This window comes from Hylobates moloch, unplaced genomic scaffold (genome assembly GCF_009828535.3).
Source record: "Hylobates moloch isolate HMO894 unplaced genomic scaffold, HMol_V3 SCAFFOLD_8, whole genome shotgun sequence".
Taxonomy (NCBI): domain Eukaryota; kingdom Metazoa; phylum Chordata; class Mammalia; order Primates; family Hylobatidae; genus Hylobates; species Hylobates moloch.
In genome coordinates this window covers 34,313,592-34,330,351 of record NW_026652283.1, presented here as the reverse complement: position 1 = coordinate 34,330,351, position 16,760 = coordinate 34,313,592, and the positions used below count along the sequence as shown (strand labels likewise).

Below are 16,760 nucleotides of genomic sequence, written 5' to 3'. Positions count from 1 at the left end.
TTTTTTTTTTTTTTTTTTTTTTTTTTGATACGGAGTTTCGCTCTGTCGCCCAGGCTGGAGTGCAGTGGCGCAGTCTCGGCTCACTGCAAGCTCCGCCTCCCGGGTTCACGCCATTCTCCTGCCTCAGCCTCTCTGAGTAGCTGGGACTACAGGCGCCCGCCACCACGCCCGGCTAATTTCTTTTTTGTATTTTTAGTAGAGACGGGGTTTTACTGTGGTCTCGATCTCCTGACCTCGTGATCCGCCCGCCTCGGCCTCCCAAAGTGCTGGGATTACAAGCGTGAGCCACCGCGCCCGGCCGAGCAAGGTTTTAAAAGATGAACAGGAGTTCAAGACAGAGAAACGTATCTTGGGCAGAGGAAGAACACGTGCTTAGGCGTAGAGGTAAATGAGAATATGAAGTATGAAGTGGGGGTTAAGAATGAGGGCAAGGAAGGGACAAGAACTAGATTGTGATGGTCACATTCATTCATTCATTCATTCAGCAAATTTATACTGAGCACTCACTATGTGTCAGGCTCTGTTCTAGGGTCCTGGGGATACAACAGTGAACAATAGACCAAAGTTCCTGCCCTTCATGGAGCTAACATGCTGAGAAACTTGGACTTTATCTGTAAGCAGCTTGGATTTTCTTTTTTTTTTTTTTTTTTGAGACGGAGTCTCGCTCTGTTGCCCAGGCTGGAGTGCAGTGGCGCGACCTCGGCTCACTGCAACCTCCAACTCTCGGGTTCAAGCGATTCTCCTGCCTCAGCCTCCTGAGTAGCTGGGACTACACAGGCCTGAGCCACAGCTCCCGGCCAGCTAGGACTTTAAGCAAGGAAGGTACGTGGTCAAACTTTCATGGCCAAATTTAAAAGATCCCTCTGGGCACAATTCAGGGAAAAGACTTAAAAGAGTCAATATTAAAGGCAGGAAGTCCAGGTGGGAGGGGACCATGAGTCTGGATGAGAGATGACAGGAGCTAAGGTAGTAGCTGTGGAGGAGGAGAGGAGACACACTGAGGAGGAATGAAATTAACAGAAGGAAAAGCAGGTACACGAGGAAAGGGGAGTTCAGTTCGGATTTTACAGGGATTGAGACTTGTGCAGAGCATCAGGTGGGAATAAAAATTAAAAAAATAAAAGAAACTACCAAAAACTCCCTTACGACCAGCTGTGGTGGCTCATGCCTATAATCCCAACACTTTGAGAGGCTGAGGCAGGAGGACCACTTGAGCCCAGGAGGTCGAGGCTGCAGTGAGTTGTGATTGTGCCACTGCACTCCAGCCTGGGTGACAGCGTGAGACCCTGTCTCAAAACAAAACAAAACAAACCTGGCCAGGCACAGTAGCTCACACCTGTAATCCCAGCACTTTAGGGGGCTGAGGCGGGTGGATCACTTAAGGTCAGGAGTTTGAGACCAGCCTGCCCAACATAATGAAACCCTGTCACTACGAAAAATACAAAAATTAGCTGGGCATGGTGATGCACGCCGGTAATCCCAGCTACTTGGGAGGGTGAGGCAGGAAAATCACTTGAACCTGGGAGGCGGAGGTTGCAGTCAGCCGAGATGGCACCACTGTACTCCAGCCTGGGCAACAGAGTGAGACTCTGTCTTTAAAAATATATATATATATATCCCTTGTGCCTACAGATAAAACCTCCTCTCTTTGCATTTAAGGTTTTCCATGATCTTACTCCAGTCAATTTTTCCCTGTCCCCACTTCTTACCTTCAGATGGCACTTTCAGGATGCCTCCCTGATCTCCCAGTAGGAAGCCAGTTCTCCTTCTGCACTACTATGAACTCATACCTCTAAGTGTCTTTCAACCCTAGTACCTTTCTAGCATGTGACGTCATTTACATTTGTGTCTTTTTTTTTTTTTTTTGAGACGGAGTCTCGCTCTGTCACCCAGGCTGGAGTGCAGTGGCGCGATCTCGGCTCACTGCAAGCTCCACCTCCCAGGTTCACGCCATTCTCCTGCCTCAGCCTCTCCGAGTAGCTGGGACTACAGGCGCCCGCCACCACGCCCGGCTAATTTTTTGTATTTTTAATAGAGACGGGGTTTCACCCTGGTCTCGATCTCCTGACCTCGTGATCCGCCCGCCTCGGCCTCCCAAAGTGCTGGGATTACAAGCGTGAGCCACCGCGCCCGGCCTTTTTTTTTTTTTTTGAGACAGTCTCGCTTTGTTGCCCAGGCTGGAGTGCAGTGGTGCGATCTTGGCTCGCTGCAACCTCCGCCTCCCGGGTTCAAGCAATTCTCCTGCCTCAGCCTCCTGAGCAGCTGGGATCACAGGCACTCGCCACCACGCCTGGCTAATTTGTTTTTGTATTTTTAGTAGAGATGGGGTTTCACCACGTTGGCCAGGCTAGTCTCGAACTCCTGACCCCAAGTGATCCACCTGCCTCGGTCTCCCAAAGTGCTGTGATTATAGGCGTGAGCGACTGAGCCTGGCCCACATTTGTGTCTTATCTCCTATATGACACCATCAGTTTTTTGAGGGCTGCATCCATGTCCAACTTATCTTTATGTCTTCACACAAAAGGTACTCAAATATTTGAACAAATAAATGAATAACCAAACAAATCAGTCCTACTGTGTGCCTTAGCACTTGGAAAAACTATACCCTGGAGCCATATGAATGAAATAAAAACATGGTAGACAACAGGCATGGCCAGGGGCCAGGGCAGCTGCCTTGCCACACCACAGCACCTTATAGCAAGAACCCTGACTTTCCAGACCAATAAGGACAGAACCTGAATATATTATAAGTGGCACAGAGTCAAATGCCTATTTCATGATACTTCTTGTGCTTACATGCAGAGGGGTTCAAAGAAAAAAATCATTGAACTGAAATCCTCTACCTACTGGTGTTGCTTTCACTGTTTGTTTAATGAATGAAAGAAGCCACTCCAGGTTTCTGGTTTTAGCTGGGCCACTTACTACTGCATTCTTACGAAACTCACTAAACCCTTCTGGGTCGCAGTTTCTCCATATTTCCTCTGCCAAACGCATGGGGCATCATGAGAGTCTTGTGGATGTGAAAGGGTGACCAGTCTGTGAAATGCCATTTACATACAGCAATGAGAATTTCAACAAGTTCCCATGGTGTGTTCATGGAAGCGGCCACTATCTTCCCAATGCTGGTGAAGCCAGTGTCTCTGAGAACCAGAAACAGCATTTTCAAGTGTTTTTTTTTTCTTCTTTTTTTTTTTTTTTGAGACAAGGTCTCACTCTGTCATCAAGGCTGGAGTGCAGTGGCACAATCACAGCTCACAGCAGCCTCGACCTCCCAGGGTCAGGTGATCCTCCCACCTCAGCCTCCTGAGTGACTGGGACTACAGGTGCATGCAACGACGCCTGGCTAGCTTTTCAATTTTTTTTTTTTTTTTTGTAGAGATGGGGTTTTGCCATCTTGCCCGGGCTGGTCTCGAACTCCTGGGCTCAAGTGATCTTCCCACCTTGACCTCTCAAAATGCTGGGATTATAGGTGTGAGCCACTGCACCTGGACATTTTCAAGTTTTTCAAGTCTTGTTTTAATCAGACATACTGAGTGCTCTTGCTTTTAAAAAAATGAAATTTGAAGCCGGGCACAGTGGCTCACCCCTGTAATCATAGCACTTTGGGAGGCCGAGGCAGGGGGATCACCTGAGGTCAGTAGTTCGAGACCAGCCTGGCCAACATGGTGAAACCTCATCTCTACTAAAACTACAAAAACTAGCTGGGCATGGTGGCACGTGCCTGTGATCCCAGCTCCTCGGGAGGCTGAGGCAGGAGACACGCTTGAACCCAGGTGGCAGAGGTTGCAGTGAGCTGAGATCACACCACTGCACTCCAGCCTGGGCAACAGAGTGAGACTCTGCCTCAAAAAAAAAAAAAAAACCCAGAAATCAGAAAGTTTCAAGACAGGCCAGGCACAAGGGCTCACACCTGTAATCCTAGCACTTTGAGAGGCTGAGGTGGGAGGATCGCTTGAGCCCAGGAGTTTGAGACCAACCTGAGCGACATAGGGAGACCTCGTCTCATTATAAATCAAACATACAAAAAATTAGCTGGGTGTGGTGGTGTATGCCCGTAGTCACAGCTACTTGGGATGCTGAAGTGGGAGATCACTTGGGCTTGGGAGGTCAAGGCTGCAGTGAGCTGTGATTATGCCCCTGCACTCTAGTCTGGGCAACAGAGTGAGACCCTGTCTCAAAAAAAAAAAGAAAAAGTCTCAAGACAGCCATTTAGTAATGAATAAAAATAGCTGATCTCCCTTTATTTAAAAGACTTTCACTTCAACCAGAGAATTCGCAGCTAAAAAAAGGAAAAGACTTTCACGACTCAATATTTCACTACTAGACTGCAATTCATTAATTTCTTGGCTTGAGGTTCTGGTTTTTTTTTCCTTTTCTTTTCTTTCTTTCTTTCTTTCTTTTTTTTTTTTTTGAGAAGGAGTCTTGCTCTGTCACCCAGGCTGGAGTGTGGTGGCACGATCTTGGCTCACTGCAAGCTCCGCCTCCTAGGTTCAAGCTATTCTCCTGCCTTAGCCTCCCGAGTAACTGGGATTACAGGCACGTGCCGCTGCGCCCAGCCTTGGCTTGAGGTTCTGGAAGCCACGTTTCGTCAGTAAGTTGACAGCCAAGTTTATTTTTGTCTCCTATAAGACACCTTGCAACACAATTACCTCACCTGTTAAGAGGAGTTAACCATATTAACTCAACTCTCAGAACTGTTCAAAGAAACAATCAGCTTCTCTTAAAACGCAAAAGCCTACCAAAGGATGTAAAAAATTAGCTCACATAAAGTCAAATACTGGCTCTAAAATAGTCTCAAGTCAGCCAGGCGCAGTGGCTCACGCCTATAATCCCAGCACTTTGGGAGGCTGAGGCAGGAGGATCACTTGAGGTCAGGAGTTTGAGACTAGCCTGGCCAACATGGTGAAACCTTGTCTCTACTGAAAATACAAAAATTAGCTGGGCGTGCTGGTATGCGCCTACGGTAATCCCAGCTATTTGGGAGGCTGAGGCAGAGGAATCACTGGAACCTGAGAGGCAGAGGTTGCAGTGAGCCGAGATCGCACCGTTGCACTCCAGCCTGGGTGACAGAGCGAGACTCTGTCTCAATCAATCAATCAATCAAATAGTCTCAAGTAGATGGCATCATCAAGCATGCCAGGCTGGGTGCCTACTCTATGTCAAGCACCTTGGCTGACATAGAGAAGTATAAATCTTTGGAGCGTATATCTCTGGACATCACTTCAATCACATTCTCCCCACACAAAACCGACCTCCCAGAATAAAGGAAATCTAAGATGACATGTGAGAAAAAGTTCTGAAAACTCTCATTTGGTCCCCACAACAAACCTGTGAGAGAGGCAGGGCAGGGATGATTATTCTCATTTTACAGATGACAAAACAGACTCAAAGAGATTCAATGATTTAACCAAAGTCCCACTGCCGGTTAATGGAAGAGAGTGGGTTCCTCTCATGTCTCCAAATTGCCCCCAACACACTTACATTCCAGTTGTAGAGGTAAAACACAAACATGTGAAGAAACAGTGCCCTGCATACAGCAGGTGCTCAATTAATGCATATTGGTGGTGGTGGTGGTGGTGGTGGTGGCAATAATGGTGACTGATGATGATCGTAATGAGATGGTGATACTGGTGATGATGGTAATGATTGTAATGATGATACTGGTGATGATGGTAGTGGTGACGATGGTACTGGTGATGATGGTAATGATGATACTGGTAATGATGGTACTAGTGATGGTAGTGATGATGATGGTACTTTGATGATGGTAATGATGATGGTGATACTGGAGATGATGGTAATGATGATGATGGTACTGGTGATGATGGTAGTGATGATGATGGTACTGGTGATGATGGTAGTGATGATGGTACTGGTGATAGTAATGATGATGGTACTGGTGATGATGGTGGTAATGATGATGATACTGGTGATGATGGTACTGGTGATGATGGTGGTAATGACGATACTGGTGATGATGGTACTGGTGATGATGGTGGTAATGATGATGATACTGGTGATGATGGTACTGGTGATGATGGTGGTAATGATGACGATACTGGTGATGATGGTAGTGATGATGGTACTGGTGATGATAATGATGATGGTACTGGTGATGATGGTGGTAATGATGACGATACCGGTGATGATGGTACTGATGATGATGGTAGTGATGATGATGGTAATGATGATGGTACTGGTGATGATGGTACTAGTGATGGTAGTGATGATGATGGTGATACTGGAGATGATGGTAATGATGATGATGGTACTGGTGATGATGGTAATGATGATGGTACTGGTGATGATGGTGGTAATGATGACGATACTGGTGATGATGGTACTGATGATGATGGTACTGGTGATGATGGTAATGATGATGGTACTGGTGATGATGGTAATGATGATGGTACTGGTGATGATGGTGGTAATGATGACGATACTGGTGATGATGGTACTGATGACGATGGTAGTGATGATGATGGTACTGGTGATGATGGTAATGATGATGGTACTGGTGATGATGGTACTGATAATGTTGGTAGTGACAATGATGATGGTGATAATGATCATGATGATGGGAGAACAGACAGTGTATACTAAATGACTGGCAGGGCTGATGATTGCTACGGGAGCTCACCTGAGTCCTCTCCATACCAGTCAGCCTGGACATCCATCATGGAACTCATAGCTACTCCTGCACCTTCTGGTCTTCCCTCCAAACTCCGAGAAAAGTGATGGTCCGCATCATCCTTGCTCGGGGCAGCGCCGTTGCGCAAGAGCGCCTCCAGGAACTGCTTCACGTGGTAGTTGCTGTAAGCCAAGTCAACCGCCTGGCCGCTTGGCAAGGCCTCCTCCACGTGGGCCAGGTTCAGCGGGGCAGCATACTGCTGCAGCTGTTCACCAACGTCCACCTCCACTTCATCAGCATCAAATTCCACCTTGGGCTCTATCCGTTTGGGTGGAGTAAAGAGGTCGCTGTCAGCCGAGCCACCGCCAAGGTTGTCTTTCACCACCAGTTCCAAGGGGTGGCAGTCTCCGCAGTCACCGCAAGGGGACTCTCTCAGGCAGTCCACGCTCTTTTCTCCCTCGGCTGGAGAGGAGACCAAGCTCTTGGTACCACAGGAGGTCCCCTCCCGGCCTGAACTGGGGCTTGCACTGTCAACCTGATGAGCCGCCGCTGCCGCCGCCGCTGCAGCCGCCGCCGCTGCTGCCGCCACTGCTGCAGCCACAGCAGCCTCCTTCTCCATCTTTCGACAAATGTCGAGGGATGACCTAATGTATGTCTTGCAGAAGTTCACCACGTCATTCATCTGCAGGTAGCTGGCAGCCGACATCACTTCAATCACATTCTCCCCACACAAATCCAACTTCCCAGAATAGAGGAAATCTAAGATGATGGAGAAGGCATCAGAGGTGACAATGTCCAAGGAGGCGGTGCTATGCCGCCCGCTGTCCTGGATATAGTGAATGAGCAGGGCTCGGAAGTAGCCGCTGTTAGCAAACAAAATGTTCCTGTGGGCCTTGAAGATCCGCCCTTCCACAATGATGCTGCAGTCACAGAAAAAGTCCCTCTTCCTCTGTTCATTCAGCTCCCCCAAGAGCTTGGTATAATAGGATTGCATCTCCATTGCTCCGCCAGCTGCTGCTGCTCCAGAGGAAACCTGTATCTCTGCCAAGATTTTTCGTGAGTTAATTCACAAATCCCAACCTTTACAAATAAGATTTATTTTTTATTTTTTATTTTTTTTTGAGTCGGAGTCTCGCTCTGTCTCCCAGGCTGGAGTGCAGTGGCACGATCTCAGCTCACTGAAAGCTCCGCCTCCCGGGTTCACGCCATTCTCCTGCCTCAGCCTCCCGAGTAGCTGGGACTACAGGCGCCCGTCACCATGCCCGGCTAATATTTTGTATATTTAGTAGAGACGGGGTTTCACCGTGTTAGCCAGGATGGTCTCGATCTCCTGACCTCGTCATCTGCCCGCCTCGGCCTCCCAAAGGGCTGGGATTACAGGCGTGAGCCACCGCGCCCGGCCAATAAGATTTCTTTTAAAAATTTTAAACAATTTTTCCAAAACCAGTGGTCCAATAGTGTCTTTAGGATATGGGCTTCCCAGCACTTTGGGAGTGCAGGCAGATCACTTGAAATCAGGAGTTTGAGACCAGCCTGCCCAACATGGTGAAACCCCTTCTCTGCGAAAAATACAAAACTTAGCCGGGCCTGTAATCTCAGCTACTAGGGAAGCTGAGGTGGGAGAATCGCTTGAACCCAGGAGGGTGTAGGCTGCAGTGAAACAAGACTGTGCCACTGCACTCCAGCCTGGGTGACAGAGCAAGATTCTGTGTCAAAATAATAATAATAATATGGTCTGCTTTGGATCTAATAAAAATAAGAGGTTATCCAACTAGGTTAATTTATGAAAAAAAAAACTATAGCTAATTGCATGTGAGCACAGTGCTTACTGTTTTACATGAATTCTTTCAATGAATTTTTATAAAAACGTTGTAAGTAAATATTAATATTGTCTCCCTTGTTCTGATAAGGAAATTGAGGGTAGGAGATGACCCAGTTGTAACAGATCTGGGACTCAAAATCAGGTCTATTGGCCTCCAGAGCCAATGCTCTAATGTACTACATTCTTCTTTCTTCAAGCCTCAAACTATAGAAAATATCCACATCTAAGAATTATAGTTGAGGCCAGGCACGGTGGCTCACACCTGTAATCCTAGCACTCTGGGAGGCTGAGGTGGGCAGATCAGCTGAGGTCTGGAGTTTGAGACCAGCCTGGCCAACAGGGCAAAACCCCGTCTCTACTAAAACTACAAAAATTAGCCAGGCATGGTGGCGGGTACCTGAGTCCCAGCTACTCGGGAGGCTGAGGCAGGAGAATTGCTTGAACCCAGGAGGCAGAGATTGCAGTGAGCTGAGACTGTGCCACTACACTCCAGCCTGGGCAACAGAGTGAGATTCTGTCTCAAAAAAAAAAAAAATTATACTTGAGTCTTTAGTGTATCAATCTGAAACCGGTTTTCTTTTTTAGAGATAGGGTCTTGGTCTGTCGCCCAAGCCAGAGTGCAAATGGTGTGATCATAGCTCTCTACACCCTCAAACTCCTGGGCTCAAGCAACCCTCCTGCTTCAGCCTCCCAAGACCTAGGACTGCATGTGCATACCACTGCCATCCTGCCTCACCACCTAAGTCCTGAGATAAGCACCACACCCCACCTCAGTCCAATTCAAAATTTGAACTGGTCGTTTTTTGAGACAGAGTCTTGCTCTCTTGCCCAGGCTGGAGTGCAATGGCGCGATCTCGGCTCACTGCAACCTCCGCCTCCCAGGTTCAAGCGATTCTCCTGCCTCAGTCTCCCGAGTAGCTGGGATTACAGGTGTAAGCCACCACACCCAGCTAATTTTTTGTATTTTAGTAGAGATGGGGTTTCACCGTGTTACCCAGCTGGTCACGAACGAGGCTGGTCTCCTTTTATCATCATTACACTGAAGTATTTGGTGGATTCTTGGGCTAGCCAGCATGCATTCCCCATTCTTTTGGTTCTAGTGCCTTTTTCTGGCTTTGATGGAAGCGTCCTTCTCCCATTCTTGGCCAACATGCTTTGCATAAAGCTGGTGCCATCCTCAAGCACCAGGTGTGTAAGCTATAATGTAGGCTAATAAAATTAAGGCATCCCACCCTGTGACCACAGTGACAGGCTCGGAGATGGCCATGTAGTTTTCAGAGCCAATGAAAAGCAATGAAACATTTGCTAGAATTTCAAAAAAGAGCACTCTTTGCTCTGTGGGATGCAGGACGTGAGGGATGTTGCTGCCACACCACCAGGGAAGTCAGCCTAACAAAGATGACAGCCCAGCTCAGGCTGATGGAGCCTGGGGACGACATCGGAGCCCCGACTCAAGCAGTGCCAGAAGCCAATTAAGTTCCCTTTTGGTTTAGCTGGTCTGAGTTGGGTTTTCTTTTTTAAATATTTTTTTTTTTTGAGATGGGGGATGGGGTCTCACTCTGTCACCCAGCCTGGAGTGCAGTAGTATGATCTCGGCCCACTCTGACCTCCACCTCCCTGGCTAAAGTAATCTTATCCTACCTCAGCCTCCCAAGTAGCTGGGACTACAGGTACCCACCCCCATGCCAGTCTAATTTTTTTTGTATTTTTGGTAGAGACAGGGTTTTGCCATGTTGCCCAGGCTGGTCGCGAACTCCTGGACTCGAACTCCTGGCCTCAAGTGATCTTCCCCCTTCGGCCTCCTAAAGTGCTGGGGTTACAGGTGTGAGCCACCACAACTGACCTCTGAGTTGGGTTTTCTAGTTCATGCAACTGGGAGACTCCTAACTGACTGATTCCACTACCCTTGGTTAACTCCTGCTTGTTATTTATGTCCTGGCCCTTCTCTGTCAATGAACTACAAGCCCTTTGAAAGCATGCACCATGTCTTCTTCAATTTTATATCCCTTACAGTATCTGGCAGAGTGCTTTGGACAAAATAGATTTGTTAAGCAAAAAAGGAATACTCATTTCTTAATTGCTTAGTAGATAAACTATAAACCAAGTTTAAAATCCACTTGGGGCCGGGTATGGTGGCTCACACTTGTAATTCCAGCACTTAGGGAGGCCGAAGTGGGCAGATCACCTGGGGTCAGGAGTTCGAGACCAGCCTGGCCAACGTAGTGAAACCCTGTCTCTACTGAAAATACAAAAAAAATTAGCTGGGCATGGTGGCGGGCACCTGTAATCCCAGCTACTCAGGAGGCTGAGGCAGGAAAATCACTTGAACCCAGGAGGCAGTGGAGGTGGAGGTTGCAGTGAGCAGAGATTGTGCCACTGCACTCCAGCCTGGGCAATAGTGCGAGACTCCATCTCGAAAAAAAAAAAAAAAAGAAATGTGTGGAGGGATTTTCCTTTCATTTTAAACCTTTCTGATAGAATGTTTTACTATGTGCATGTATTGCTGTTCTTTTCTTTTGAGACAGGGTCTCACTTTGTTACCCAGGCTGGAGTGCAGTGGCATGATCACAGTTCACTGCAGCCTCGACCTCCCAGGCTCAAGCAATCCTCCTGCCTCAGCCTCCCGAGTAACTGTGACTACAGGCATGCAGCACCACACTCAGCTAATTCTGAAAACATTTTTTTGTAGAGATGGGGTCTCACTATGTTGCCCTGGCTGGTCTCAATGGTCTCAAACTCCTGGACTCAAGTGATCCTTCTGCCTTGGCTTTTTTCTTTGTTAACTAAGAAAAAAAGGAGGCAGGGCAGAGGGGTAAGGAGTTGGTAAGCCAGGTAGATAAATATATAAGTATGCACAACACTTCTTCACTTGTAGTATGGTCTGATCTACAGTGGCTCTTCCCAGGGCACTTCTGTCATTCACTGGAAGAGCCTCCTTTCCAGAAATAGCACCTAAAACCAATTTCTTTTGGCTTTCTTAAATTATTTTTTATTCTATTGCAATTATTTTTATTCTACTTCCTGACTTTGCAAAAGTCTATCCATATAGTATTTTTCTTCAAAATTTTCCCCAATCCTGTACTTGGTATGTATTGTGTAAATATTTATTTATATCACCCCCATTTGCCTGAATGTGCTCTGCTGCCCCGGGAAGTGCTGAGGATCACCACTTATCCCAGAAAAGCAGCTCTTAGGGCAGACTTCTCTCAGAAGCACATTTATCCGCACTCTGGCAGGGAACCTCCCAACCATCCCACAGTTCCAACTCAATTCAACGGTTACCGGCTACATACAATGCCTGACACAAGGAAGATGCCAGGAATAGAAACATGAACCAAGTATAGTGCCTGTCCTCCAGGAGACAGCAGATGCCAACACAACTACCTGCAATACAAACTCTCATATACCCTTGAGGGAGTCCTAGCCAGATCACACAACTGTCTCTGTTCAGAGGCCAAAGCAGCCTTGAATTCCACCCCCCCCAGACCCTTTCTGACAAGACTCCTCCAGTCCCACCAACCTGAGAATAACAAAAACCTGCTCCTCAATTTTAGTAAAATATTGAGCACTATTCCTTATAAAACACTGTACAAAGTACAAGAATATTCATTTTACTTTTTAAGTTAAATTTTTTAAAAGGCACGGTCTTGCTCGGTTGCCCAGGCTGGAGTGCACGATCCTACCTCAATGCAGCCTGGAACTCCCGGGCTCAAGAGATCCTCCCCACCTTAGCTTCCCGAGTAGCAGGGACTACAGGTGCGCGCCACCATGCCTGGCTTTTACAAGCACGTTAGTTTTCACCTCACAATAACCCAGTGCGACAGATACTCTAACTACATCCTCCTTTTCAGAGGAGGAACTGAGATTCAAAGATACAGATAACATCACCAAGTTAGGAATAGAAGAGAGAACTGACTCCCGGGTTGACATCCTTAACCACTACGCTAACCGGCCTCCCCAAATCCTCCAGGACACGATGCGACAGGTTGGGGAAGTCACTCCTTTCTTTTAGGCATGGATCGGAGAAGGACACTGGAGAAGTTTCCATTTCCACACGAAGAATTTCAGGGTCAGCTGCATCTAAATTGCTCGCAGGACAGACCCTCTCCTGTCTAGCACCAGACGACCTACAGAGGCCACCAGAACCAGCTACAGGGCACGACCCCGAGGGTGGGGCCCCGAGGCCTAGACCCTCCCATGGCCTCCCGCGGACAAAGTGGCCATCGCTGCCGCTGGCACTTCTCCAGTGTGGCCAAGCCCCCACGCCTGGGCACCATTCACCGTGGAAGTAGTCGGCGCCGCGACCCCCGGCTGGACGACGCGGAGGGCACCCAATGACAGGGAAGCTGGGGGCCCACGGCCGCGCCTGCCCCTCCCCACGCTGGAAGGGCTCGCGGGGCGGAGGTCCCAGGAGTTGCCAGGGCCAAGCGCTCTGAAGGAGGATGACTGAGTGGGAGCAACCCTGCCCGCTAACCCCAATCTCGGGCCAGCCTCCCCGGTGCTCGGAATCCTCCCCAAACCAACGAAAGCGGCAGCGCTAACCCGCTGCTTGGCGCTCACCTTCCAGCGGGTTCCAGCAGCGCAGCCACGGAGCTCCGCGCACCGACACGCCCCCCTTTCATTCACCTGGCGCCCTCCGATGAGAGACGGGGCGGCTGGCCAATCGCGGGAGCGCCTGGCCTCGGGAAGGCGGGCCCTTCGGCCAGCAGGGTGGTCAATGGCGCTGGTGCCCCTCGGAGGATGCGCTCTGAAGGCGCCGGTGCTCGCAGGGTGATGGGAGTTGTGGTCTCAGCGCTGGCTTTTCGGGTAAAGATAGAGTGGACAAAACTACAAGTACCAAGATGCCAAAAGGGGCGAGGACCAGTGCTAGCGAAAGGCTGCAGCTGGGTTCGGTCTTTTGAGTCCCACTTGAGGCACCTGCCAAGTACCGGTCTCTTTGTCTGGAGAGCGAAAAGCACGTCGTGGGTATTAATGCAGCCCAGGGAATAAGAGCTGTGACTCATCAGTCCTCACATATTGCACCTACTGGCGCTCTCCGCAAAAATCTGGAAATAAGTGAAATGGTTTAATCGATTCAACAGGTTTTTATTGCATACCCGCGGTTTCCTTCACTGGGTAGTTGTCACAAAAGATAAAAGATTCAGCTCTTCCCTTGACAGGCTCTCCCCTTCATACATACTAGTGAAACGGTTAAATGGCAGTACTAGGTGCTAAGTGACCGTACAGGCGTGTTCTGGGACAGCTGTGAGCAAGACAAGGCAGCTTACCGCTCCCAGGGAGCTTAGTTCTAATGGGGGTGTATTCGTTTGCTAGGGCTGCTGTACCTAAGTGTCACCAGCCGGGTGGCGTCAATAACAGATCTTATTGTCTCACAGTCTTGGGGGCATCTGAAAGCAAGATGTTGGCAGAGTTCGTTCCTTCTGAGCGCTGTGAGGAAACGGTCTCTTCCAGGCTTCTCTCCTGGGCTTGCATATGGCCATCTTCATGTTCACAGGGCATATTCCCTGTATATGTCTCCATGTCAAAACGTCTCATTTTGATTGCAGTGAGTCGAGATCGCGCCACTGCACTCCAGCCTGGGGCGACAGAGACAGACTCCGTCTCAAAAAAAAAAAAAAAAAAAGTAATTTTATGGCTATCCTCTCCACTGAGAGACCCTAATGAGGAGTAGTGAGCCATGCTAAGATAAAACAGAAAACCGGTTGGTACATATCTAAGAAACAGGAGGATGCCATTCGGTTGAGGAAGTGGATGGCAGGTAGACCAGCTTCATGGGCATGCAACCCATGCGGTGGCACAGGGCCGCACACTCAGAAAGGGCTGGTGCTTCCAGGTGAGGTTTTTTACTTAACAAAACAAAACAAAAAAAGAGCTAGGTGCGGTGGCTCACACCTGTAATCCCAGAACTTTGGGAGGCTGAGGAGGGCGGATCACTTGAGACCAGCCTGGCCAACATGGCAAAACCCAGTGTCTACTAAAAATACAAAAATTAGCTGGGCATGGTGACACATACCTGTAATCCCAGCTACTTGGGAGGCTGAGGCATCAGAATCACTTGAACTTGGAAGGTGGAGGTTGCAGTGAGCTGAGATTGTGCCACTGCACTGTTTCGAGGAGGAGGAGGAGGAGGAGGAGAGAGGGAAGAGGGAAGAAGAAGAAGAGGAAGAAGAGGAAGAGGAAGGAGAGGAAGGAGGAAGAGGAGGAGGAGGAGGAGGAGGAGAAGAAGAAGAAGAAGAAGAAGAAGAAGAAGAAGAAGAAGAAGAAGAAGAAGAAGAAGAAGAAGAAGAAGAAGAAGAAGAAGATGAAACTACTAACAAAAAGAAAATCTAATCTAAATAAAGATTTTTTTTTTTTTTTTTTTTTTTTGAGACGGAGTCTCGCTCTGTCACCCAGGCTGGAGTGCAGTGGCATGATCTCGGCTCACTGCAAGCTCCGCCTCCCGGGTTCACGCCATTCTCCTGCCTCAGCCTCTCCGAGTAGCTGGGACTACAGGCGCCTGCCACCACGCCCGGCTAATTTTTTGTATTTTTAGTAGAAACGGGGTTTCACCGTGGTCTGGATCTCCTGACCTCGTGATCCGCCCGCCTCGGCCTCCCAAAGTGCTGGGATTACAAGCGTGAGCCACCGTGCCCGGCCTTAAATAAAGATTTTAAAAATTAAAAAAAAGAAGAAAGGGCTGATGCCTGGTTTAATGCTCTGCCATTGCCCTCTTAAAATTCTTAATAGTTTTTGAACAAGGAGCTCTGCATTTTCATTTCGCACTGGGCCCCACAAATTATGTAGCCAGTCCTGGTGACAGGAAATATAAATGGAAAGAGAAGCAAAGGCCAGATTATGTAGGAATTTGTAGGCCACCTTAAGGAGTTTGGATTTTTTCTTATAAATGTGAAGGGACACCTTCGAAGGATCTTAAGCAGTGAAGAGATAAGATATGATCTCTCCCCTGCTGATAGATGCTGATAACTGGGGATAGGGTAGAGGTGGTAGAGATGGAGGGGTTTATTTAGGATATATTTTAGAGCTTGTCAAGAATGTAATTGGAGTTCACTCTAAGGTAACTTAATTTTAGGAGGTAAAATGTCAGCCAAACACCAATGTACTATCTATCAAAGAAAAGTAGTTTACCTATTTCTTGTAAAGCTGGATACCCAGAGAGGGACAGCAGCAGTCACATCTTTCCTGTTAGTGTGGCTGTCCTTGCCACCCAGTTTGAAGGCCAGCTCGGGTGCTGAGGACTTTTGATCATCATGGCAGCAGAGAAAGCATCAGAAGTGAGGAGCACCAAGCTTCTCTGGGCTCAGCCTTTTGTATCTTCTCACCTGGGAAGTCACGTCATTGATGCCTTCACCTTAATTATGACTGTACCTGGAACTCACCCTAGTATTCATTCCACATCTCCTGCATCCAGGCTCCAAGTTTCAGGTCCCAAATTTTATGACTATGGCACATGCCACCTGTGCTGGATGACCTAGTAACTTTCCAGACTGCTAACGTAAAAGGGCTTTTTGGGGTGGCCTGTACAGGACATGTGCCAGACAACCAGGCATAGGAAATATCTAGAGGCCTTATGATCTCTAGATCTGATGTGGTCTGCTGTGGGACTTACTCTCTCCACCTAGACCAGCACAACTTTTAGTGTTAGATGCTCTGAACTTCAGTATATTTTTCAAGGTTCAGTTAAAACCAACCTGGCTAGTTTAAGCAGAAAGCACCCTGGCTAGTTTAAACAGAAAAGAATTCATATAAGGAATTAAGTAATACAAATACAGAACGACTCTGCAGGGATGACTCCAAACTGTCCCACCAGGGTAGCTACCCATTTTTGCTGCAATCAGGAAGGTAAGAAATCAGGACATCATCACTGTACCTGTTAAGCTCAACAACGCACTGCCGTGGCTGTGATTCAGGGATTGGAAGTCACCATCACCATTGCTGCCCCTGAAACAGCCTCTCGACCCCTATATGGCTAGTGACTAGACCCTGCAACCTTGCTGCAGACACTCCTCATACCTCTGCTGCCATACTTCAGCAGCAAGCAGCAGGCGGGTGGCCTCCACCTCATTTCCAAATCCTGGCCATGACATTTTAACTGTCCACATTCTGCAGCACAGGAAGGGACACTAGAAGGAGATGGGAATGGATGTTGAGTGCTAATCGACAGTACCCAGCAGCATGAATGGCACAGCAACGTGTCACTGAATCTAAAACTTAGGACCTCCAGAGCAAAAAATAGAGAATTAAAAATTGCTGGCTGGGTGCAGTGGCTTATGCCTATAATCCCAGCACTGGGAGAATGAGGCAGGTGGA

General features: G+C 48.2%; 1 protein-coding gene and 1 long non-coding RNA gene across 2 annotated transcripts in view; both read right to left on the bottom strand.

The window, feature by feature from the left end:
- ZBTB8B (zinc finger and BTB domain containing 8B) overlaps positions 1–13,117 on the bottom strand; it is a 21,871-nt gene extending 8,754 nt beyond the window's left edge. Inside the window, exons 1-2 of the mRNA XM_032159055.2 lie at positions 13,014–13,117; positions 6,641–7,672 (exon numbers count right to left, since the gene is read on the bottom strand). Coding sequence (XP_032014946.1) covers positions 6,641–7,631 — 991 coding nt within the window. The 5' untranslated portion in view covers positions 7,632–7,672; positions 13,014–13,117. The remainder of the gene's footprint in view (positions 1–6,640; positions 7,673–13,013) is intronic.
- Positions 13,118–13,555: 438 nt separating this feature from the next.
- LOC131384109 (uncharacterized) lies at positions 13,556–15,863 on the bottom strand. The gene is made up of 3 exons (XR_009214637.1): positions 15,579–15,863; positions 14,467–14,557; positions 13,556–14,054 (listed from the first exon to the last, which is right to left on the bottom strand). It is a non-coding gene; the product is annotated as an uncharacterized LOC131384109 (long non-coding RNA).
- Between the last annotated feature and the right edge of the window lie 897 nt (positions 15,864–16,760).